The sequence below is a fragment of the Lepidochelys kempii genome, chromosome 2, assembly GCF_965140285.1.
Source record: "Lepidochelys kempii isolate rLepKem1 chromosome 2, rLepKem1.hap1, whole genome shotgun sequence".
NCBI lineage: Eukaryota > Metazoa > Chordata > Testudines > Cheloniidae > Lepidochelys > Lepidochelys kempii.
In genome coordinates this window covers 215,876,840-215,902,417 of record NC_136381.1, presented here as the reverse complement: position 1 = coordinate 215,902,417, position 25,578 = coordinate 215,876,840, and the positions used below count along the sequence as shown (strand labels likewise).

Sequence of the window (25,578 nt, the reverse complement as noted above, 5' to 3'; positions counted from 1 at the left end):
CTTAATTACACTTTTAGCAAAATTTTGGACAGTCACAATGATACAAGTTAAATTCACCTAATGAAAAACAGCATGCTGTTTTAGTAAGAATACACCTTGTTCTCAGCTTCAAATTATAATACATTACCTGAAAGAGTGGCCACGTGAAATATTTATCAATATATGAATGTTTCAGTGGAACCCTGCAAACATACAATCACTGTTCATATTAGCAATAACAAAAAATCTAATAAAGAACGATTACTTACTTGATTAAGAATGTCTTGTTTCTGTAGTGCATGCAAAGAAAGAAAGAGAGAACACACATATTAATGCAGTATATATAGTAACACTCAGACTCTGTTTTTATAATAGGACTATTTTAGTTGAAAGTTTCGTTTTGTAGATAAACAGGTTTGAAAGAGAACAAACATTCTATTATTTTATGTTAGAATAGTTGTTAAAAATGGGTCTAGTCTTGATTAGTTAGACAGTGCAAGCATTTGGTTTTTAACCATGCAATGATAGATATCCAAGGAAAAATAACAATGAAAACAATGTCTTGCAACTTTCACCATCAGCCCAATGTAGTTTGTGTAAGTTATCTGTGGTCAACAATGGATGTCAGCAACCGGTGTTGCTGAACCAGTTCTAAGCAGTTTAACTACAAGCGCAAAGGATAGTCTCTGGTCAGCACCATTTAAAAACCTGTGATGAAATGCTACGTTTCCTATCATTTGTACAATAAGTAAATCAAAGCAGTGCTTTGGATGAAGGGATTGTATTGACTTTTGCCATTTATCTACAAATGCTCAAAACTACTTCAGAGCAAAAATTACCACTCTAGATGTATCTCTAGAAGCTGTGTTCTGGGTATGAATTCTATCTCAGATCTCTCTGCCTGTTCGTACAGCCTAGTTCTCTCTTCTGTACTGTCCTCCCCAAGAAGAGGCAGGCATCAACATGAGACCCATAGGCTGAGCAGAGGATATGGGAACAAGTATGGAGTCAGTGGAGATATTTTTTGAAGGGGGAACGGACATTGTGGGTGATCTGAGAGGAAGGGTGGTCCAGGATAAGGACATGGGACTTAAGAGACCCAGGTTTAATTCTTTGCTCTGCGACAGACTCCCTGTGTGACCTCAGTCGAGTCATTTGGACTCTCTGTATCTCAGTTTCCTATCTGTAAAAGTGGGGATGACAGCACCTCCCTACCTCATGTGGGTCTTGTGAGGGTAAATACATTAAAGATTGTGAGATGCTCAGATGCTATAGTGTTAGGGCCATATTAGTACCTATCATTGTTTGATTGATGTATGTGGGGGATGTTGGAGACAGAGCTGCAGACCCGACAACATCCTCCACTGCACCTCTCTGACCCCTTCTTTCCACCACACACTCTTCTGCACAGTTTCCACACCACCCCTCACTTGCTCTGACTCATATATTCCCCACTAACTGCCGAGATCACTACTCCGCTACGACTACCTCATTCCCTCCAACATGCTTGTTATTCCAAGCCACCTCCATGCACACCTACTACGCCAACACCCCCCCACACACACACCAGCTGCTTTGAGTACACCCTACACACACACACGCTCTCACCAACTCCATCTTGCCACTTCATGCTACCAGGCCATACGGAGGTGGGAAAGTGGTGAGTCTGTGAGGTGTGCATGTACCAGAGGCAGGGGGCAGAAAGAGGCAGGAGAATGGAGTTGCAGAGTCACTACCCCAAAAATCTGGGACAAGCATATGCAGCATAGAAGGCTTATGGTGTGACTCAACTGACTCAGACTCGTGTGGCTATAACATTGCAGGGAAGACTTTCGGGCTTGAGCTGGAGTCTGGGCTCTAGGACCCTGAGAGGTGGGGAGGGTCACAGTACATTACAATTTTATATGCAGCCTGAGCTGAGTCAGCTGACCTGGGCGAGCCACCAGTCTTTTATTGCAGAGTAAACATAACCTCAGAGAGATGAAGTGGCCCATTTCATGTTAATGACATGTTCTCAGCTAAACGAGAACACCCCAGGGAGATCAATACAGCTTTAAACAATAGCTCTGAGACATGTGAACTGCTCTATTAATCTCAGTGGGTGTTCTTATTCCTCTCCCCAATGACTGCACTTGTGAGTCTGTGCTGTGCACCAAGCATGCCCATGCCCAAGACTCACCTTAGTCTTGGCACTAGGTGCAAGTTCCACACATGCTTATTCTCAGCTTCCCACACAGAGGGACTAGGCTCTTCCAGACCCCAACTCACATGGGGGGCATAGAGAGGGGCCTCCCAGGAAACAGATACCCTTGTAAAGTAGCTTTAATGAGGGCAAATGTCCCCAAAAGTATACGCAACATGGCTGTTACTCTGAAACCCAAAAGTATAAAATCCCCTTGACACAGGTGGATAGTAGCAATACACCCACCTAGTGCTCTCACGTTTCTGACAAAGACAGGATCTCAAATTCACAGTTCATAGGTGCAGCTTAGATCCAATGGCCACAGCATGTCCCCTTGAGCCACACAATTGCTGAAACAGCCTGCCTTGAAACAGTCTTGTTACAACAGAGCCCTGGTCTTGCTATACATAAACATTTCATTGTCTTTGGCTCCATCTACTTTCTTAACTTAACCTTGACTATTTCTTCAATATAGCTCTTCTAAAGGGCCAGTGGGTGCCATGCACTAGCTGAGATAAATCCTGAATAACGGAGATGAGTTTTAGGAGCTCATCCCCTAGCAAGTCTAAAAGGTTGCTCCAAACTATGCCAGCTGACAATGACCACAGTGAGACTGAAATGATGTCTGGGAATCAATGGTCTTTACAGAAGCCTCAGTCACATTCCCTACACCAAAAGCAGGAAGAGGGAGTGGCATAGGAGCTGCTACAATCAGGTCCATGACACTTGAGGGTCCCCTCCTATGTTGGATAACCCTCTGATGGCCAAGTTCATCATCTCCATTGCTGAACTAACCTCCCAATCTGACCGCTCTGCACAGCTTTATGTGACTCTACAAGGTGAAAGACAATGAAGAAACAAGACCCCATGATTTCAAAACTCAGTTTTGAATGTCAAAAAGGTAATAATTGTACTGGAGCAATCTGATTATTAAAGTGGCATATAATGAATTGCACTACAACAGCACTAGAGTGGAATACAGCGTTGAACCCACAGGACAAGGAGAAATCTGGAACATGAGATTGTTTAGGCTCTTTTATCTCCATAAATATAGTACACTACAAAGTTTCATAACATAACTCCAGGCATAAAAATAATGCGGATTCAAGATGATCAGCCAAGGATAACTCATAGCTCTACGGCAGTGGTTCTCAATCCGCAGGTGCCCAATTACCACACAGCTGCAGCCCATGTGACATCCTCAGGGCCATACAGGTAGTATATATATTGTGTGCATGTGGCCCACAATGATAAATAGGTTGAGAACCACTGCTCTACAGATACATACAGATCCAGAGGTCAGATAAAATTACTTATTATTGCATTTTACCACCACAATTTGAAGTATCACAGAAGATCTCAAAGTTCAAGGGGCTTTAGTTGCCAATGTTTCTTGTCTTTAATATATACAATACAAAGTAATATATATGGGAACTGATTCACAACAAAGTTTACTTAGCACAAGTGCTCTCATATTATGAATTCCATATAAGTCACAGAAAAATATGCCAAGAAGGAAAATACATATTGAGCTAATTAGCTGTTTTGATATACATTATATGGATGTGCTAAAGAGTAGTATGTGGCTTTATTCCATAGGTTTAAATAGAAAAATACTTTTAAAGATAAACGGAAATGCTTTTTCTTAAATATATATATTTATTTTAAATACTGATTAAGATCCCATATCCATAGATAAGAACTCCCTACAAGAATTGAGGGCAATACCAAAAGCAGCATAAATTTTGCAGCTCCCTGTTCAGCTAAGGATTCCCTACATATTACTAAAGAAAGTTAATATTTAAAAAAAAGTTTATTAAAACCAGCCAAGGTCCCACTTCTGCATATATTTTAAGGCCTGAATGGACCAATGTGATCATCTAGTCCAATTTCATGCACAGCACAGCCCATAGAATTTCACCCAATAATTCCTGCATGAAGCCTAGTAACTTGTGGTTAAACTTGAGCTAACACAACCTTAATTATCCTACACTGATTGCAATAGGAACTGGTAACATCAGAGTGCGCCTACTCCTCCTAATAATAATGGGCATTATATCCGTGTCCGCCATAACTCCAAATCAGAATTCATATTCAAGGCCCTGTAGTAGCTTGTGTAGCCGCACTGATACAGGAATCACGCTGGACACACTGAGCTACCTCTCCTTATTGGTCTAACTGCACTACTGCAATTACAGAACCTAACAATACATTGTAGAATTTCCTAATATTACTCTCAGGCAATTTGCAATTCAAGCAAATATTCCTCACTCCCAAAATAATGATACAACAAGGTGTTTGCGTCCTTATGTGGCTAGGATTAAGGTTGCATGGGAAGCAGCATCACAAGTAAGCATTGCCTGAGTTTCCTAAGTTTGTTTTTTCTAACCTAAACATTCCTTCATGGATACGTGAGGAGATCTTACCTGAGCATTTCTAGGTTTTTTTTAAATTTGAATTTGGTGTTATGAAGTCCCACATCCCAAAAGAATATATGGAGCAGAAGGCATTGTTCTGTGGCAACATCTTAACTTCACCACAAAGATTTTTGTAAGTGATTTTTTTTAAATAAAAGAGCAACTGTAACTTTGTTTACACAAATAAATTATTCATCAGAATAAACATGAGTGTTCTATGGCTTTTGAATGATGGACTAGATCACTTCTTGAGGTCCCTTCCAGCCCTACATTTCTATGATTCTATGAAATGATCATATTAATAGATCCTTTTAGTTAAATAAATCTTTTTTTTTCGTTCTTCAGTATATGTTTTACTTTCAAAAGCACAAAGCATCACTCCAAACAGCAAATTTGTAAATAATTATCTATTTATAAATGCTTATTCTGCCACGTCATTTTTTAAAACATTTTTTACATTAATCACATTTTAAACCACTGAATAAAAAAGAAGAATTACCCCTTCAGGATTATATTTTGCTAGCACACCGTTACCATGGAATTCTTCCAGAACATCCTTAATCTTCTTGGTGGAGTCTAGAACAAAACAGAAAAAATAACAGTAAATTGATTTATACGGTATGAACCGTAGTCAAGAAAGGCATTATTTGTTTCAGACTGGGTTTGTGCTGTTGAGAATATAGTCTCTTTTCAAAGTGCATGCGTAATCTCCTCTAGGAGTATGGGAATTACGAGTGCAGTAAGAAGAGAACATATTGTACCCTCCAATTTAATAAAAACAAAGACAAAAACATTTGAAAAATTGTACCTGACCTAATCTTTGACTGTGGTTGAATAACACATTTCAGAAAAGGTCGTTTACATCAGCGACTTTAAGTCACTTTTGCACTCCCCTGATACTGTGCCAGCAGTGGATCAGGCTAGTCCTCCCCAGCGTTTGTAAACTAGATGTTTTCAGGCATAGGTCCCAATGGACACAAGAGTCATGAAAGCAGCCAGGACACACCAGAATGCAAGGAAGACCAGGGCAATGCTCCTTCTCCGCAACCATGCCCTCTACACCAGCCACAGGGAAGGGCATAGAAGCCATTGCACCAACTCTACACCACTCAAATATTCTCTTACCAGGGCCAGCTATGCAAGTGTTAAGAGTTATTTTACCCCAGCAGAATGGCGCAAAGCAACACTACCGCAGCAGCGGTATGGCTCTTTAACATTTGTATTCTTTTTCCCCACAGCTATAATTCTCAAACTGAAATTGAATGATTTTAAGCACTCCACATGCAGGAATGCTCTGCAGGTATTGACTCACAACTGGTAAATAATTTTCAACTGACATTCTGATTGCTCACTATTAATACAAAAATTTCAATAACTATTCACTATACAAATCCCTGGACTCAGATTCTTTCAAAGCACGCCATTCACTTACACATGACCATCTCACGTTATTTCAACCAGCTAACAGAAACTAACAACTCAGTCATGTCTTAAAATAGCTTTCAGCAGGCACTTTAAGTTACAAATAGCAGGCCTAGCTCTGTGTTTTTTAAAGTTATATCAGCAAAATACAATACTGTGGTAGCTTTTTAGAGTTCACCATCTGCAAACTGATTTAAAAAAAGAAAGTGCATCTTTAAATCAATAAATAGACCTGAAAAGGGAAATATGACACCAAGGAGGAATGTATGTAATTAAAAAAAAAAAGTCTTGGTTGTAACACATTACAAACTGAGGGGAAATAATTTCAGAGTAGTTCAAGCACTGTAAGAACTAATGCTTTCACAGTTATATAATAATGAAAGCTCTGGACAATATAGCTCTGAGGGTCTTTAACCCAAGCAAGTCTCTCCACCATGACAATGTTGCAATCCATCAGAGAAGACTCCTCAGCCCCCTAAGAACCCACCAATGAACCCCCTTGGCAGACATAATCTTTGTATTGAGGGATAGTCGAATAAGACACTATGATGAGCAGAGTGATTTAAATCATGATTTAAATCACTAGTCAGGAAGACTTGATTTTGGTTTTCTACATAAAAGTTTTCTACATAAAAGTGCATTCTTATTGGTTGTTATAAGCTTAATACATATTCTTCACAACTCAGAGATAGATATAGGTTTCATTTTTAGAAGGTACACACTACACATTTTTAAATAGGGATTTATGCTGAAAACTCTTCAGATTAGTTTTACAGCTGTATCAGAAAATGAATGATTGTTTGGTTATTTCATTTACCAAAGATAATTGAAGCAGACATTTATGAAGTCATTGGGAGCTAAACTATCTCCAGTTCAACAGGTTAATCATTAATATTTGGAGGATTTTCTTGCCATGCTGTATTAGGAGGAGAACTTCACCAGACAGGCATTTAAATTGTTTTATTTAACTAAAACAACTACGTTAAGTATTCTGGATTTTTTTCTTCAACAGCAAACATATAATATTTTAACAAAACAAGCATATGTCCCTCACTTCTCACATTTTTCTCCAGACTTCTTTTCCTTGTCCAGATCTATTCCACCCCCAACAATCTTCTATTCATTGAACTTTTTGAAACTTTGCACTTTTAGAGAGAGGTAAGCGATTGATTGTGTACACAAATTTGCAGAGGGACAACAGAGTTGAGGTCTGTTATTTCTCACCTCTATATATTATTTATTTTAAAAAAATTTTGCTGTTAACAAGCATGTTACCTCTGGAGACACAAATCCACAGTTTGAGAACTGCAAAACTAAGAATCTCTGATGGTATCTTCTAGACTGAGCACTGAGTCCCATTGCGTACATAGAAAGATTAACCTAAATAATCTATACAGAAACCTGTGGAACCCCATAAAATTGGGTCCCTAATCCAGGAACTATTGGAACTCATTTACAAATCTTTTCATAAACATTACATGAATATATTGTCTCATAGTATAGAATTAGAATTTATAATCCCTATTCCATGATGAGATATCTTTGAGCTATAATCCTATCTTTAGATAGGTTTTTTCCCTCAAAAAGCATTTTATCAAAAAAATCCGATTTAAATAAAAAAAATCTGATTTAAATATTTTTTTTTATTTTTTTTAAAAAATCATTGATTTTTATCCACACTGATAATGAAAGACTGTTGCTAATTGCTGTCTTGTTCCATGATCTATGGTGTGTGAATGCCCCACAATCTGAAATGCACCAGACAAGTTCACTTCATTTTCTAGACACACAAAAAAATCTTTGTAATAAGGAAAATAGTACCATATAATGTGAGTTATACAATATGTTAAGAACACAGATACAGGGCAAAATTAGCCCTATTTGTATTATTAAACATTAATGTGATTGCAGTGCCCAGAGGAGGCCTCAAATCAGTATTAGGGCCCCAATGTGCTAAGTGCTGTAAAACTCATATTCCATGCAGAGAAGCACTTCAGGCTCTAAGGCCCCGATCCTACAAACATTTAGTCATCTGAGGAATTTCACGGAGAAAGCACTCAGTTGGATGAGATCCTTCCCTTTGGGCCGCATTCAGAGCTTGCTGATGGACAACTTCTCCTCTTTCACGAGACCCCTCACAAGGATCTATTCTACTGACCATCCTGCTGAATAACCATATGAACACACCTGCACTATATCCTAATCACTTCCCTTGCTGATAGCAAAGTCATCCAACTATCTGAGAGCCTGACTGAGATCAGCAAGTGTATGAAAGGTGGATGGCTGAAACTAAATCCGAGGAACACAAAGCTGATGTTGGTGGGAAGACAGGTAGGTAAAATAGAGAAATATAAAAATTCCCCCTTTCTGGGCCAGAAGCTACCCCCAAATAAAAGCCTCCCCTCTCTGAAGTGCTATAAGATTGAGTCAAGGCTTTTTATTAGAAATGGCTATACCTTTTCCTTCTTTTGTTTTCCCAGCGGTATTTTATTAATCTTTAAACATTATATACATATGTAACTGTAATTAATACAAACTCTATTACCAACAAGTTGGATATGTTTCTTATAACTTCTGAAAATTTTTAATTCTGCTCCCAGCAGTGATGCTTTAAAAAAATCTCAAGTAGAACTAAGATGGGGAAAGTTTCAGCAATAGCATCTCTACCCCTTCCCTTTATCCATGCCAGCTGGACCCTGTGGTCTAATGACATACTTCTCCCATACTCTGCATACCTGTAATTGAAAAGGAGGGATGAGGGTCTAAGTTCTGCCTAGGTTGCCCCAGCTCCCCAGGAGTCTTTTAGACACAACACAATATACCTTCCAACAACTGAGGCACGGTCATTTATAATTTCCCCTTGTTTATAGTCTTTCAAGCAGTTTTCAATCCATAGGACAGTATTAATATCCATGCCAACTTGAATGAATTTTTAAAAATGTCATGAGACAATATATCTTTTTTTTTTTTGTAATCCAAATATATTACATCGATTGCCTGCCCTTCATTCACTAGGTCTATCAGAAAAGAAATCAAGTTCTCCTTTCACAGTTTCTGTAACAGGACTTGAATTGTAAGATCATTTCCAAACTTCGTTGCTACATGAAGGCCACATCAAATAAAATAAGAAATATTGGTTTGGAAAGTTATAAGCCAGTGAAAACGGGAAGATCCAACAAAACACCTTCTCAACCATACTGATAATTAAAACAACTAATGAGTAAATGCTTCCTGGGAAAACTAAACAAATTGCAAAGTATGATGTGGATCAGGCATAATACAAAAAGGAAACAAAGTGATTTATCATCCAATGACTAATTATTATCCTTCTTTGTGAGGAAACCATTGTAACAAGTAATTACCCTGGAAAGACTGTTTCTACAAGCAGGACTATGGATTGATCCAAAGTAGGCAATTTCAACTTGTGTCGGGTGTGTTTCTTTGGGGATAGGTAGGGTGACCATACATCCCACTTTGACCAGGACAGTCCCTTTCTTTAATCTCTGTACTGGCTTCTTTTTTTTTTTTTTTTGGCAAAAGTGATGATCAGGTGGCAAGAGCAAATGGGACAAATGCCCACTTTTGCCCCAAAACTGCGGCACGCACCCTTAGCAGGATGCAAAGGAATATGAAGGAGGGGCAAGTGGTGATGCCAGCTCTGCAGGGGGGTGAAGCGGAAATCAGGCCTCCAGCGAACAGCAACACCAGCTACACTGGGGGTGGGGAGGGAGAGGCAGGGTTCAAGTGAGCAGCAACAGCCATGTGGGGAGAGTGGTGGGAGGGAGGCAGGGCTCTGAGCAATTCCATCCCCATGCAGGGGGCAATCTGGGCTCAGATGAGAGCCCTCTGTGGCAGGAGCGGGGGGCAGGACACAGGCCAGCCCATATGTTGGCGGGTGGTGAGGGGGACAGGGCATGGGTGAGCGGCTTGAGCCAGACCTACTCAGTGTCCCATTTTCCCTTTGGAAAATATGGTCACCCTAGGGATAGGTTATCAGGGGGTTGGATGGATTTAAGCAGGGCTCTGGGGGTTATCTGGGGGCTATGGGACAGAGAGGTTTGGGGGTCATGGCGAGGAGAATGGGGTGACTGTGGGAGGGGTTTATTTGGGGGTCTATGGCAGGAGGGGGTTGGGAATGCAGGGAATGGTGTGGCGATGTCAGCGGCCACAGCTGGCTGTCGCTATGTCTGGCTTCCTCCTGTGCAGCCTCTTCACCTCTCCTCCCTTTGACTCCCTTACATCAGCCCCAGCTCTTCTTGCAGAGACCAGAGATGTGGGACAGACTTGCCACCACCACACCATGGATGGAGCAGGCTCGATGGCCACACTGGGGATGAATTCTGCCTGCAGCACTATGCCAGGGCCCAACAGACTTGCCTCACCAATTGCTGCTGATCTCTGGGGACTCTTCCTGCTTCTCCTGCTATTGGGCAGCCAGACAGCTCAGTGCCAAGCAGGCCCTGGTGCCACCAAAGGCTCTGGGCTTTGTGCATGGGCAGTGGGGTGGTTCTGATTTGGGGGGACCGAGTTCCCTCTAGCCCTAGCTACCTGCTGCCTATGCATAGAGAGAGACAATCCCTACCCCAAAGACCTTACAATCTAATTCATCAGACAAAGAAGTCATCTGATTCATAATTTACAGATGGGGAACTGAGACTCAAAGAGATTAAGGATCTTATTCTGCACATTTAACCGTACAAACGAAGGGGCCTGAGTGACTTTAATGGGACTACTCACAATATATAATATTAAGCACATGAACAAGTCTTCAGGAATGAAGCCGGAACAACTTGCCCAACGCCACGCTCTCAGTCTGTAGCAGAGCTGCAAACTGAATCCAGGTTTCCTCAGTCCTAATACATGATCTTAAACACAAGACCGCCATTTTTCTTAAATACATACATTTACGCATGAAAATTCTAGTATGTAGAGGTGAAGAGACTGTGGTACAATGGCATTACTCAGGAGAGGGGGGGAAAAACAATAAATCATCCAAAATGAATACCAATCTAACCACTCTGTGGTTCCAGTACATACTATTATGGCCGTAGGAAGCCCCTCTGGAGTTTAAACATTTGCACATCAGACTTTAACTGTTGAAATAAAATGAGCATGTTTAGGTTTTTAATTATGTTTTTAATTAGCTTGTGGCTTTTAAAAAAAATTATGGCCAGTTTTGTTTTTCTGTTTTTATCATTAAAACTAGTATGCAGTAATCCCTTTATTATTTATTTTTTTCCATGTGTTTTGAGACCTTGGCTGCACACTGTTTTATATCCCTGAAAATATGTTCTCTTGTGTTTCTTTGGACTTTGTTTTTTCTCTTTATGGATGTACAGCTTCCCTATTGAATTTGTTAAAAGAAATAATGGAAATACAGTTTAAAGATCCCAAGAAACAATTTATCCAAGCTTCGACATTACCTTCCCCTGACACACACACAGCAGTGACCTCGTTATGAGCCAGATCCTCATGTGAGTAAAATGAGAAGAAGTCTTACTGATGTCTGTGAGACTAGCACAGCACCTACCACAATAAGATCCCGGCCTATGACTAGGGCTCCCAGGTGCTATGGTAATACAATTATTAAAATATTATTATTGATGATATCCAAATAAGGGGGGCAAGCAGGATTTGGCCTTGTACTTTTGTGGGGCAGAAAGGGGATGGGTACCAGGTAATGTTAAAAAGAAAATCACAAAAAGAAAACAAACAATTATTAAAATTAATAATTCAGAGAAAACAAATCATTAGAATTAATTGCTTCTCCTACAACTAATTCAGGAAAATAAATCAAGAGATAGAATTAATTATTATTGTTATTAATGACACTGCATCACATAAAAGTTACCAAGGATTCTTTCTCCATTAAGGAATGCCACACAATAAACAAATGAACTTGACTTTGAAATCAAATGTTTATTCAAGTATTCAAAAATGATAAAAGAAACCAAACAATGAAAATAAGAAGTATGCAAATGAGCTTCAGTAACTCCTCACTTAACGTTGTAGTTATGTTCCTGAAAAATGTGACTTGAAGTGAAACGATGTTAAGTGAATCCGATTTCCCCATAAGAATGAATGTAAATGGGGGGGGGTGGGCGGGCGTTAGGTTCCAGGGAAATTTTTTTTTTGCCATACAGTACAGTACAGTACGATAGTTCGGAAGTGCCCCTGCCTTACCCTACACAGGCACAGCCCACTGGCACTGGAGACAAAGAGGCAGGCAAGGAGGCTGAAGGTGCTGTAAGCTAGGAGAAGCACGTTGCTCAACAGCAGCAGCAGCTTCCCCTACTCTGCAAGCACCAGGGGTGGGGGGGCTCAACCCTCAGCCCGCCCACTCCCCGCCTTCCCCCACGCCCCCACCCTTAACCGCCTCTTCTTCCCCCAGCTTCTGCCCCTTTACTCTGCATGCCGCGTCCCGCTTCTCCCCCTCCTTCCCCTGCCTCCTGTCCGCAGCAATCAGCTGGCTTGCAGCGTTCAAGAGGGATGGGGGGAGGAGCGAGGATGCGGCATGTAGGTTCCCCATCCCCCCTCCCCTGCTCCCTGAACACCGCAAGCCAACTGATTGCCGCGGGCAGGAGACAGGGGAGGGAGGGGGGAGGCACACTGCGTTTTCCCTCCTCTCCCCTCCCTCCTGCCTGCGGCAATCAGCTGGCTTGCGAGGTTCAAGGTGCAGGGGGGTGCAGGGAGGAGTGAAGACTCAGTGCACAGCCTCCTCCCTCCCTCCCCTGCCTCCTGCCCATGGCAATCAGCTGGTTTGCAGAGTTCAGGAGGCAGCAGGACAGGGGGGAGCCTGCGCACCAAGTCCTCGCTTCTCCCCCCTCCCTCCTGAATGCCGCAAGCCAGCTGATTGCCGTGGGCAGGAGGCGGGGGGGGGGGAGGAGGGAGAAAGCGCTGATCCACAGGGTCTGCCAGCTGGCGGGAGGCACTGTGGGGGGGCATAGGGGAGCTGATGGGGGACTGCCAGTTGTGGACAAAGCAGACAGCCAAACGATGTTATAGTGAAGCACTGTACAACTTTAAATGGAGCGTGTTCTGTAATTGAGCAGGGACATAAGATCGAAATAACTTTAAGTGAGAGGACATTAAGTGGGGTGTTACTGTACTTCAAATAAAAAGAAAAATACTGACTGATACAATGTAGCAACTCAAAGCACCCTCTTAATTAAACTTGAAATTCTAAAATATAAAATAAAATTTAAACAAGGTTAGTTAACAATATTGAACAAACTAATAGTTTAAACTGAATATAAAATTCAAAAAAATATCAGCATCAACCACCATGGTATTTACTCGGTTATTTAAGATATTAACAGCATCAACAGTTTGTTTATCCTAATTAAGGTTAACTAGTAGCTGAGAATTTTTAACATAATTAAATGGTTAAATTGAAATAAATAGAATCAGATAATGAAGTATAATTTTAAATGAAGTAATCAAATTACAACAACTATAATTCAACTTGATAGCAAGACTTAATGAAAGAATAGTTTAGGACAAAACTTAATAGGACAATATAATTGAAAGTAGCCAATATAAAACAAAAGCTAGATAAATCATTACTATTTCTTTACTTCTGTCTTCAGAAAAAAAATATTCTGAGAGCTAAGTATGAGTCTCAGGCAAATTCACAGGCATACAACCATTACTGCTCAAAATTAATCAGTATTTAGATACACAGACCCTAGTTGAAATGGTTACAACACATAACAAAAGCTGGGGTACAAGAATCATCCAATGTGATTATTATACAACAGTGCAGAGCAGATAGGAATTAGCTTTGATTTGGTGGAGTTAGTACGCTAAAGGTTGGCAGTGACAAAAAGATCATAATACAGCTAGTACATAAGGTTGCAAGCTGAATTATGGGCAAGGTGAACAGTTTAGAAAAGTAGAGTTAGATGTAAGGGAGCTATTTTTGTCTTTCAGTTAATTTGGAGAAGGGACTTTTTAGATCAGGAGTGGGCAAACTATGGCCCGAGGCCAGATCCAGCGCTTCAGCTAGGGCACAGGGTCGGGGACCGCACCATGCCGCTCCTGGAAGCGGCTGCATGGCCCCGATCTGGTGCTCCAGCTGGAGCCCAGAGTGAGTGGGCTGCTCCACACGGCTCCCGGAAGCCACAGCACGGCTCCCCTCTGGCTCCTACGCACTCCAATGGCCCTGCTCCAATGGCCCCCTGCAGCGCTCCAATGGGAGCTGCAGGGGCAGCACCTGTGGACGGGGCAGCATGCGGAGCTGCCTGGCCATGCCTCTGCATAGGAGCTGGAGAAGGGACATGCCACTGCTTCTGGGAGCTGCTTGAGGTAAGCGCCACTTGGACACAGCACTCCTGAGCCTCTCCCCATGCCCCAATCCCCTGCCCCAGCCCTTATCCCCCTCCCACCCTCCAAACCCCTTGATCCCAGCCTGGAGCACCCTCTTGCACCCCAAACCCCTCATCTGCAGCCCCACCCCGGAGCCTGCATCCCTAGCAGGCAGCCTACCCCTTACCACACCCCAGCCCCCCTGCCCCAGCCCTGATCCCTCTCCCACCCTCCAAACCCCTTAGTCCCAGTCCAGAGCACTCTCCTACACCCTAAACTCCTCATCTCCAGCCCGACCCCAGAGCCTGCATTCCCCCAGCCAGAGCCCTCACCACCACCCCTGCACCCCAACCCCAATCTTGTGAGCTTTCATGGCCCGCCATACAATTTCTATTCCCAGATGTGGCCCTTGGTCCAAAAAGTTTGCCCACCCCTGTATTAGATACAGATGGTCACAGACAAAGCACACATACATATATTGTATAAACACTATCAAGAAAAGTAGGATATGCAGAAAAGTAATGAAAGGAGCACAATACTTAGTAATTGGAATAAACACAGGCAAACCGGTAGCAGTTACCATCCACACAGAAAAATGGAAATAAGGCTAGTTTGAAGTGTAAAGAATTAAAACAAGGGTGTCCAAACTTACTGACCCTCCGAGCCGCACAAGATAATCTGCAGAAGTTTGAGAGCCACAGGGCATGCCTGCCAGGGCTTGGGGCTTCTGCCCCGTGGGGCATGCCTGCTGGGGCTTCAGTCCCACTCCTGCTGAAGCCCCAAGCCTCGGCACACCTGCCTCAAGCCCCAGCATCCCCCCACAGGGCTAAAGCCCTGAGACTCCCTTCATCACAGGGCAGAAGCCCCTACCCCCTACCACTCTGGCACAGGACGGAAGCTCCCCCCAAATCTGGTAGATGGAGAATGGGGGCGGGGACGGGGAGGGCTCCATAAGCCGCATGTTAACTGTAAAAGAGCTACATGCAGCACATGAGCATGCCTGCATTAAAGCATTAGGCAACTATGGACTGGGCTACACTTCCACTTAAATCAATGTAACCTGTGTTGCTCAGGGGTACGAACAGGATACCCTGAGCAACGTAAGTTACATAGAATCATAGAATCATAGAATATCAGGGTTGGAAGGGACCCCAGAAGGTCATCTAGTCCAACCCCCTGCTCAAAGCAGGACCAATTCCCAGTTAAATCATCCCAACCAGGGCTTTGTCAAGCCTGACCTTAAAAACCTCTAAGGAAGGAGATTCTACCACCTCCCTAGGTAACGCATTCCAGTGTTTCACCACCCTCTTAGTGAAAAAGTTTTTCCTAATATCCAATCTAAACCTTCCCCACTGCAACTTGAGACCATTACTCCTCATTCTGTCATCTGCTACCATTGAGAACAGTCTAGAGCCATCCTCTTTGGAACCCCCTTTCAGGTAGTTGAAAGCAGCTATCAAATCCCCCCTCATTCTTCTCTTCTGCAGGCTAAACAATCCCAGCTCCCTCAGCCTCTCCTCATAACTCATAACACATCAACGTAAGCACTGCCCACACTAACGCTATGTCATCAGGAGACACTTTCCTGCTGACATAGCTTCCGTCTCTCACAGAGATGGAATATTTATGCCAATGGGAGAACGTTTTCCTGTCTGCATAGCATGTCTTCACCAGATGTGCTGCAGCTGTGCCAATGTAGTGCTCTAGTGTAGACTTGCCCTCTGTAGTTAGAAAAATATGATAATTAAAGTTAACATAAAAGTATTCTAAAACTTATATCACACACCCCAAAAACTATTGAAGTGAGATTCTGAAGTTAAAAAGATAACTTTTCTCACTCACCCATATTACAAGTGGGCAAGATCTAGAGATGCTTCTCTCATGGCAGGTAATTCACACATGCAAAAACAGCATAGCTACAGAGGATAAGTGCGTAAGATACAGGGCAGAGCAAAACCATAATTTAATGAAGTTACTAGTTCTCAATAGTACTTAAAGTTAGGAATCTCGTTGAAGCAAATCAAAACAAAAATTAACCAATGATTTTTCCCAATCTGAACACAACAAGAAGTACAAATTAGATTGCGTTATGTATTTATCAAACCAAAGATTTTAAGGGTAGCTCTTTTAAGCAGTAAGCCAGATAATTTAGTAAATCAAGGGAAGGGAGTTTAGCATGATACACAAGATGTAAACAATAACTCTGACAGATACAAGTGAAAACCTGTAGTTTAAATCAGTATCAAGTCAGTTTAAGTTACAATGTTGTCAGATTCAAATGCTATAAAAAACTTAGTCCAGTTACATTTTTAGGAGAATTTTTCCCAATTTAAAACAATTTTAAGGTTCTATTTCTTTCCTACTTCTAGTATAATTTTTCTTGGTCTCTATTTGGGATCAGGATATCTTTACAGTATCTATGGAATATATTAAGTTTATTAATTTAAAGATTCAGAAGAACGGTCTGAATTTAGGAACAAGAATCTGAACTACAAGCGAACGCAGAATTCTAGAAAGGCAGTATTTATACTTTCCCAGGCCAAATTCTGCTTTCCTTCAAAACACAAAAATTTCCCATGGAATCATATCAGTAAGTATTGACTTAAATCTTCCTATGCCTTCGATCAAAGTGGGAGCTACTTTGACAAGAAGTAGTTGACAAGAACGTCTGAGGAACAGTGGGGGGTGGGGGGGAATAAACATGTACATTCATCAAACTGGACAGTCTCTACGTAAAAGAATAAATGGACACAAATCAGACGTCAAGAATTATAACATTCAAAATCCAGTCGGAGAACACTTCAATCTCTCTGGTCACTTGATTACAGACCTAAAAGTGGCAATCCTTCAACAAAAAACCTTCAAAAACAGACTCCAACAAGAGACTGCTGAATTGGAATTAATTTGCAAACTGGATACAATTAACTTAGGCTTGAATAGAGACTGGAAATGGATGAGTCATTACACAAAGTAAAACTATTTCCCCATGTTTATTTCCCACCCCCACCCCCACCCCCCACTGTTCCTCAGACGTTCTTGTCAAGTGCTGGAAATGGCCCACCTTCATTATCACTAGGAAAGGTTTTCTCTCCTCCCCCCCCGCCAACCCCCTGCTCTCCTGCTGGTAATAGCTCACCTTAAGTGATCACTCTCATTAAAGTGTGTATGGTAACACCCCTTGTTTCATGTTCTCTATGTATATAAATCTCCCCACTGTATTTTCCACTGAATGCATCCGATGAAGTGAGCTGTTGCTCATGAAAGCTTATGCTCAAATAAATTTGTTAGTCTCTAAGGTGTCACAAGTACTCCTTTTCTTTTTGCAAATACAGACTAACACAGCTACTACTCTGAAAACTATTTTATTGTATCATTACCTTATAACTGTCAAGTAAAAGAATATCACAATTGCATATTCAGGGTCCAAAATCAGACCCTTTGGACACCACACTTCTGATAACGTTCCTTCTATGGAAGTGTATACACAGAAAGATTGACACATATACTAAATAGTCAAGAGAACTCTAAGCAGGAAACATTCAGTATTATTTATGTTGAACTGCCTAAATAAATAAAAATCAAATGGGATAATGTGCAGATGGAACCAAAATTCTGTCCACTCCCTATATTTTTTCACCCAACTGCTCAAACAAGGGATCCAGAATCTCTACAGTACCCCCATACACACACACTGGACAGGAAGGAATTGTACACTGGCCCAGGGAAGTTCTCTGTAAGAACATCACATAAATTTTAGAAATGCATGGATAATGCTGAACAAAGTGTATATTTTGTACTTTAGGGAGACAGCTTTACTCCTTATACTGAGAGGAAAATGTCAGTCATTCTTAATAATTCTTCCTGGCATCCTTTACTGTGGACATGAGAAAAAATGCATCATTTGTTTAGAAAATCAAGGTAGCCATAAAAAAGGTCTACTCAGGTTATCATAAATGTAAGCAGTGGGATGATTTTCAAATTAGTACTCAGTAAACGCTTCACATGACTCTCACTGCAGGTATGATTAGTGATGGCAATCACATAACAAATTTGGAGCTGAATTCTGCTCTGTTACAGAAGTGCCTCTCCCACAGACTTCAATTGTCGTTTCACCTGTGTAACTAAAAGCAGAATTTACTATTAATAATTATTTGTGTTATCATAGTACCTAGAGGCTCCAGTCAGGACCTGGGTCCAATTTGCTTGACAAACAGTCCCTGTATCTACTAATAAAAAAGTGATATTATGAACAACATTTGAAACACTTTTCCAAATTTATTTAATTAATCCTTAGGGTAGTTCGTTGAGGGAGGTAAGTAGTATCCTCATCTATAAAATGTTAATATTAATGCAGAGGGGTCTGTTAGCCAATACATATATGTTAGGCGTAGTATTACATTATTAATATGATATTCATTGTATGCGTGTGCATTGGGAGGTTATATTAACTGAAAGTTTTATGCTCTTCCCACAATTCTGCTTACCCATGTCAAGTATCCCCTGACACTTTCATAAAACTGTAGCATTAGTACACAGGAATCCTGTCAAGGACAAGAAACATGAATGGTGTGTCCTAGCACAGGTTGGGACGCGATTTCTAAAACAAAAAATAAAGAAGGCACACCATGGTACCTAAAAATAAGTTTAAAAGCTGATTGATGAATTTTAGTCCCAGGTGACAGTGCTTTTTAACTTGCAAAACAGCTATGGTATAAATAGAGGTAGTTTTGTGGGTGTTTCTTTGAAGCACACCTACCGTAGAAAGTCAACATGCTGCGAGACAAGAATTGCTTCCCAAAAAATGAGGTATGTATGTCTCATTTTTGTACTGTACTGTTTTGCCTTTAGCCAATAAATTGGCTTGCTTGGTTATTTGGTCTCTTGAACACTGCTAATAGCAAACCACAAGTGTAGTGAAATGATTGACACTACATTTTAATCAAAAGGTCATATAACTTGCCCAAGACCACTCAGGAAATCAGTTTGAGAGTTGAGATTAGAACTCAGGGCTTCCTGATTCCCAGTCCTCTGCTTAAAGCTCTCAATCACAAATCATTCTCAAGTAACAACTGTAAATAATATTTATAATTCTAAACCACTGAACTGCCAAAATTTAAAATAAAGCACCAGATGTCAACCTGTCTCTCTGACACCTCCTTGCAGATGTCTATCTGAAGCTCAATATTGCTAACACACAGGTTTTAATCTTACCCCTCAAGCCCTCTCTGCTACCTTCTTTAGTTGATCACTGTGGACATTACCACCATCCTGCCTGTCATGCAAGTATATAAAGTGACCCTTGTCATGTTCAACTCACACCTACCTCTCTCTTGGTACTAAAACATACAGGTTACATCTAAATCTTGCAGATTATTTCTGTATAATATCTTTAAGATATGGCCCTTTCTGTTCATCCACACATTTAAAATTCTTTTCCAGGCTCTCATAATCTTACATCTCGACTACTACAACATTCTTCTCTGATCATGACAAATGCACTCTTGCCCCACTCAGATCCATTCAGAATGCTGCTACAAAGATCATTTTCTTAGCCCTTCATTTTCACCATCACCCCCTCTTTGCATTCCTCCATTGGCTCCACTTTCTCTATCGCATAAAACAAATTAAATTGTCTTCATTTTCATGGCTCTCCATGGCCTATCCCCACCGTAGACATCATCTGTCACTCACTATCAATGTCAGCTCCTGCCTCCGGTTGGCCCATGATGCCAGTCTCCATCACCCACTTATTAAATTATCAAACAAGCACCTTTGTGCTTTCTCTCATGTTTCCCTTCATTCTTGGGATATGTTCCCTGTAAACATCTGCAGTGCTCTCACTATCCTCCTTCAAAATCCTCCTTAAACTCTCCTTTTCCATGATGTCTACAAAAAGCTTGATAAGAGTCAAGCCATTGGTGTACTGACAACACACTATCATATTGACCAAATTGCCTCATTGTTTCCTTGTATTCCTGTCCATCTATAGCCAACTGTTGTCATTTGCTTTATACTTCAATGTAAGTTCTTTGGGACAGAGACAGTCTTTTTCTGTGTTTATACAATGCCTACCACACTGGGGTCCTGATCCAGGATAAGGACTCCAAGGCATTAGGAAAGTATAAACAATAATAAATAGATGCTAGTCTCATTCGTGGCATGGATGGCTGCATTGCTTGTGCACTCTGAGAAAGGGAATCTACTAATTGTCAGAGCCTAGAGATGGAACCACGCATCTGAATTCAGAGTCTGCCACCCAACTGATAATTTTGTAAGCATAAATATTCAGTTCAATTTAATAATTTATTCAGAAATCTTCTGAGTAAGCATGGGTATATTTTCAAAACAGTACAAGATAGGTACCCGACTGATCTCCACTTAGCTTGTTCGTTAGCTTCTGACGAGACATGTTTCAATACAATACTCAACATAAAATAATTGGTGAGGTCTAAATAATACATGGTACACTCTTTCAATTCTAAGCTCAAAAAATAAATCAGAAAAAGCAGAAGAATTCAATAAATATTTCTGTTCTATATTTGGAAAAAAGCCAAATGATGTATTCATATCATATGATGGTGATGAAATAATTTACATTCCAACATTAACACAGGATGATGTTAAAACATCAGCTACTAAAGTTAAGAATTTTTAAATCAGTGGGTCCAAAAAACTTATACCCAAGAATTTTAAAAAAGGTGCTCAAGGAGCTCTCTGGACTGTTAGTACTGATATTCAATAAGTCTTGGAACACTGGGGAAGTTCCACAAGACTGAAAGAAAGTTAACATCGTGCCAATATTTTAAAACAGCAAATCTGATGACCCAGATAATTACAGGACTGTCAGTCTAGTATCAATCCTGGGCAAAATAACAGAACAGCTGATATGGAATTCAGTTAATAAAGAATTAAAAGGAAGATAATATCATTAATGCCAATAAACATGGGTTTATGGAAACTAGATCCTGTCAAACTATTGATCTCTTTTTGGGGGACAGGGGTGGAGAAAGTGTAGTTGATAAAGATATTTTTAGACTTTTGTAAGGCATTTGGCTTGTACCACATGACATCTTGAAACAAGAATGATACAAAAATTAATATGTAACACATTAATGCATTTAAAACTGGCTAATATATAGGTCTCAAAAACTGTTAACAGGGAAGTGTTGAAAGTGTTAGGATCAGCTTAGAATGTGTTTTGCTTTTATTTCATTTGACTAAATCTGACTTCTTGTGCTTTGACTTATAATCACTTAAAATCTATCTTTGTAGTTAATAATTTTGTTTGTTTATTCTACCTGAAGCAGTGCGTTTGGTTTGAAGCATGTCAGAAACTCCCCTTGGGATAACAAGCCTGGTACATATCAATTTCTTTCTTAAGTTGACGAACTCATATAAGCATCCAGCGGGCATAACTGGGCACTGCAAGATGGAGGTTTCTAGGGTTGTTTCTGGGACCGAAGATATTGGTTAGTATCATTCGGTTGCACAATCCAAGGAGCAGCTTACATGCAGGAGTCTGTGCATGAACCGCCCAGGAGTGGGGGTTCTCACAGCACAGCAGGGTAAGGCTGGCTCCCAGAGTCAAGGATTGGAGTGACCTAGCAGATCACCGGTTCAGATAACACCAGAGTGGAACATCACAGGATGATTGCCACGACGGTAGTGTGGGAAGAACACTGCTATAGTGCCACTGCCAAGAAGGATGGTGTAGGTAGAATGGGGGATGGAAATGCAGAAATGTTACTTTAGAACAAAAAACAAGGCTTCAAAGAACAGGGTATACAGTAAGGGTTGGGCTAAAGCAATATTGTTTCAGAATAGTTTAAAGACAGAATAAATAAATCTACAACAATAGAAATAGTAATATTGAATATGCTACAGTGCAATTTTCAGACTCAGAACCTTTGTTAAAACCAACTTTTTCAGATTTAACAAAGATTCTAGTTCTCACTGAAGACTAATTGCATGCTCATTCCAAACCATATTTGCTGTAATCCACATTTAAAAAGTACGGTTCCTGTTTTTTGTTTTGTTTTAATTCTCTCTCTTCAGTGAAGCATGGTTTTGATGCCAAGAGAAAATGTGTACCTAAGAATTGGATTCAATGTATTGTTTTTCCATTTCCAGATAACATAAATATGATGGAAATTTTGATCAGATTTTCCTTTTCTACCCCCCAAAATAATAATAAAAAAATCCTTTGGAATGAGAGCAAGCAAGAAATATTTAAGCCCCAAAAAGAGAATAATGTGGAAGACAATGTGAAAACAAGGGGCTATATAACAGAAACTATTTTGCAACCTGAACTGCAGTAGTTTCTACTGAACAACAGCTAGAGTACGAGTCATGTCAATTAAAAATCCAGATGTGTACTTCAATTTTTATGAGAACTGTTCATAATCAAGTTCCTTATTGGATTGTAACTGAATTTGACACCTACAATAAATAGGAAATGAAAAGTCATTTTCTAGCCCTGCACCTCCATTCTGTAAGCCTAATACAGCAGGGACACAAAAAATTTCAGCAACCTTCCAAAATCCCTAATATGTGGAGGTGAGAAAGCCTCCAAAGAATTTTCAGAAAGATTTTCCAAACATGGCACTGGCCACCATATTTCATACATATGAAAAGGCTTCCAAATCTTACTACATCAAGCCCAACAATCTTTGTTTTCATTATATGTACTCAAAACAATTAGAAGAAGCTTTTTTATACTGCTAATAGGATGAACAGTGAAAAGGAGAATATTAAATGAAATTGTTTTGGAGAAACAAGTATTCCAGAATTCTGGGAAACCTCAGGCTCTCTCTGTGCATATTTTGTTAATTAACAAATTTGAGGCTACATTCTCCACTAAGATTGCTTTGGCAGTGTAAGACAGCCTTACCCAGCTTCTTGTGAATTCCCTGGCATGGAGGAAATTTCTAGGTAGGTTAGGGCTGGAACAGACACAGATTCCTCCAGCAGCAATGGTTCTTTGGTGGCCAAAAGTAGCAGACATTTGATAATGCAATCCTTGGGACTAAAGACTACACATCCCCCATCATCCAAAACACATATAATATTATTATTTATAACAAGAACACTGTAATATGAAAAGAAGTTCAAGTACTTGCAGATTTATTAATTGGAGGGGATACGAGCATGCTTGCGCACCTACACCTGAAATTTGCGATGAAAGGTCAGTGACTCTGTGGTGCTCTCCCTAAGTCACTTTTCTCTCATTCTCTGTTCATTTGTGTCCATGTTTCACAGTACTTGTCTGTATCTGTAAGATAAAGCTTTATAAAAAGGCAGAATGAGACAATCATACCACCATTAAATCATGGAGCCATGCTATTGACTGCATAAATAAGGCTGTGAGCCAATTTCCATTATAAAAGCCCAGATACTTATCTTTACACACATCCCTCGGGGGGAGGGATAGCTCAGTGGTTTGAGCATTGGCCTGCTAAACCCAGGGTTGTGAGTTCAATCCTTGAGGGGGCCATTTAGGGATCTGGGGCAAACACTGGGGACTGGTCCTGCTTTGAGCAGGGGGTTGGACTAGATGACCTCCTGAGGTCCCTTCCAACTCTGATATTCTATGATTCTTGAAGAGTAAGCTATCCTAATTATTTTTTTAAGGGAAAAATTTTTTTTCTTGAAATTTGTCATTTATGATTTCTGGTTAAAAAAAAAAGGTTTTTTCTTTTCTTTTTAAAGAGTGTGAGGTTCATTGCACTGATTGTCCTTGAGATATGGGTCTTAGAAAAACTGTTTTGTTTCTGATTTTTTCAAAAGTTTTCTTTGCTGTTTCAGTGCCCTCTCTCCCTCTGACCCCAACTTTCAGAACTGCAAAACTGACTGTCTAATATTTAAGTGTGACTTATGAAGAATTAGTGAATAGGATTTTCAATTATATATATTATAGAGACAAACACACACGCTGTGAGGATGTGTAAAAAAAAAAAACTGTAGTAATTAAAATTCAGATTCTTGACCCCTGGGATGAAATGAAGGATTATGTGGAACTATTCACCTGCTTTCAGTTAAGTATGTGTGTAAGCATTTGCAGAATAAGCTTTGCACTGGCACACCATACCCAGGTGAATTTCACTGCATATTTAAGTTCCACCAAAATAACCATGGAGATTAAACGTGTGAAATCCTGACCCGAGTGAAGTAAGATAGGAGTTTTGCCATTGACTTCAATGGGGCCAGACCTTCACTCTGTATTTCTCAGCAAGTGTTATTTATTGTGTGTGTAACAGTAAAAATAGATAATTGTGTTGATACTAAAAATTACACATTCAAAAATATATTTCAGATAACTTCCTCTATAACAGCATTTTCATTACAGTAGTTTGAGTCCTTCTCAGCTGCCAAACAGAAATCACAAGTGTTCCCAAACTCTTCATTTTTCTCCAGGTAATTCTGGGTTTTCACAAGCTGATCTGTTTTATCCCTCCTTTGGGATAATTTCTCCAATAAAATGTTATTGTTTTAAATGACCATGTTACCTTGATTTTAATTAGCTATGGTTGTTCATCTTTAAATCAAGTACATTTCAGAATCTTAATGATATAGCAGAATATTTTCTCACCAAAAAATATTCTCTCAGTTCTAAAAAAGGAATAAAAATTCCTTACACTAGATAGTAAATAATAAATTATGTCCTGTTATGTAAAGTAGAGCTGATTGGAAATTCTCCTGTGGAAGGTTTGTCCCATCAGAGAATGTTTATGTGCCAAATCAAAATGTATAATGAATACAGTCCCATTTTGATGAAGTTGCGACAGAACCAAAGCTCACCGCTCCCCTTCAGCCCACCAGGTGGTCTGATGGGGAGACAGCTCTTGGCTCAGCGGATTCTTACAGGTTCCCATCCCGTCAGTCCTCCTGGAGCTGAGGCTGTAAATAAAATATCTAATATCACAAGACGATAAAATCGCAAGAGTTGGCAATGCTGGTATAGGTTAGAGTTCCCTTCCTCTCCTTGTATCAAGGAACTCAAAGAACATGACCTTGTGACAATGGCTAGATTGACAAATGCAGTGGAATTCCCAAATGTACTAAACTGTATATTCTGAACCTGGTCAACCACTGAATTTTTCCACTTTTATGGAATTGATAAAGTTGAAGTAACACAGTAGTATATCAGACCCTTTATGTCTATTATTATAGTACTGAAAAACCCCAGAAGTACATAGAGGAAGCTGGATTTGCATTAAACAGACACCCAGATCACTCTTGTTGCTTATGATATCAACAAAAGCTTTTAAGACG

At 40.3% G+C, this 25,578-nt stretch overlaps 1 protein-coding gene across 2 annotated transcripts in view; it reads right to left on the bottom strand.

Moving 5' to 3' along the window:
- Positions 1-25,578, bottom strand: part of DGKB (diacylglycerol kinase beta) — a 452,380-nt gene that overhangs the window by 400,800 nt on the left and 26,002 nt on the right. For both annotated transcript variants that reach the window (XM_073333808.2, XM_073333809.2), the window contains exons 3-4: positions 5,078-5,154; positions 249-269 (exon numbers count right to left, since the gene is read on the bottom strand). In XM_073333808.2, coding sequence (XP_073189909.1) covers positions 249-269; positions 5,078-5,154 — 98 coding nt within the window. The remainder of the gene's footprint in view (positions 1-248; positions 270-5,077; positions 5,155-25,578) is intronic.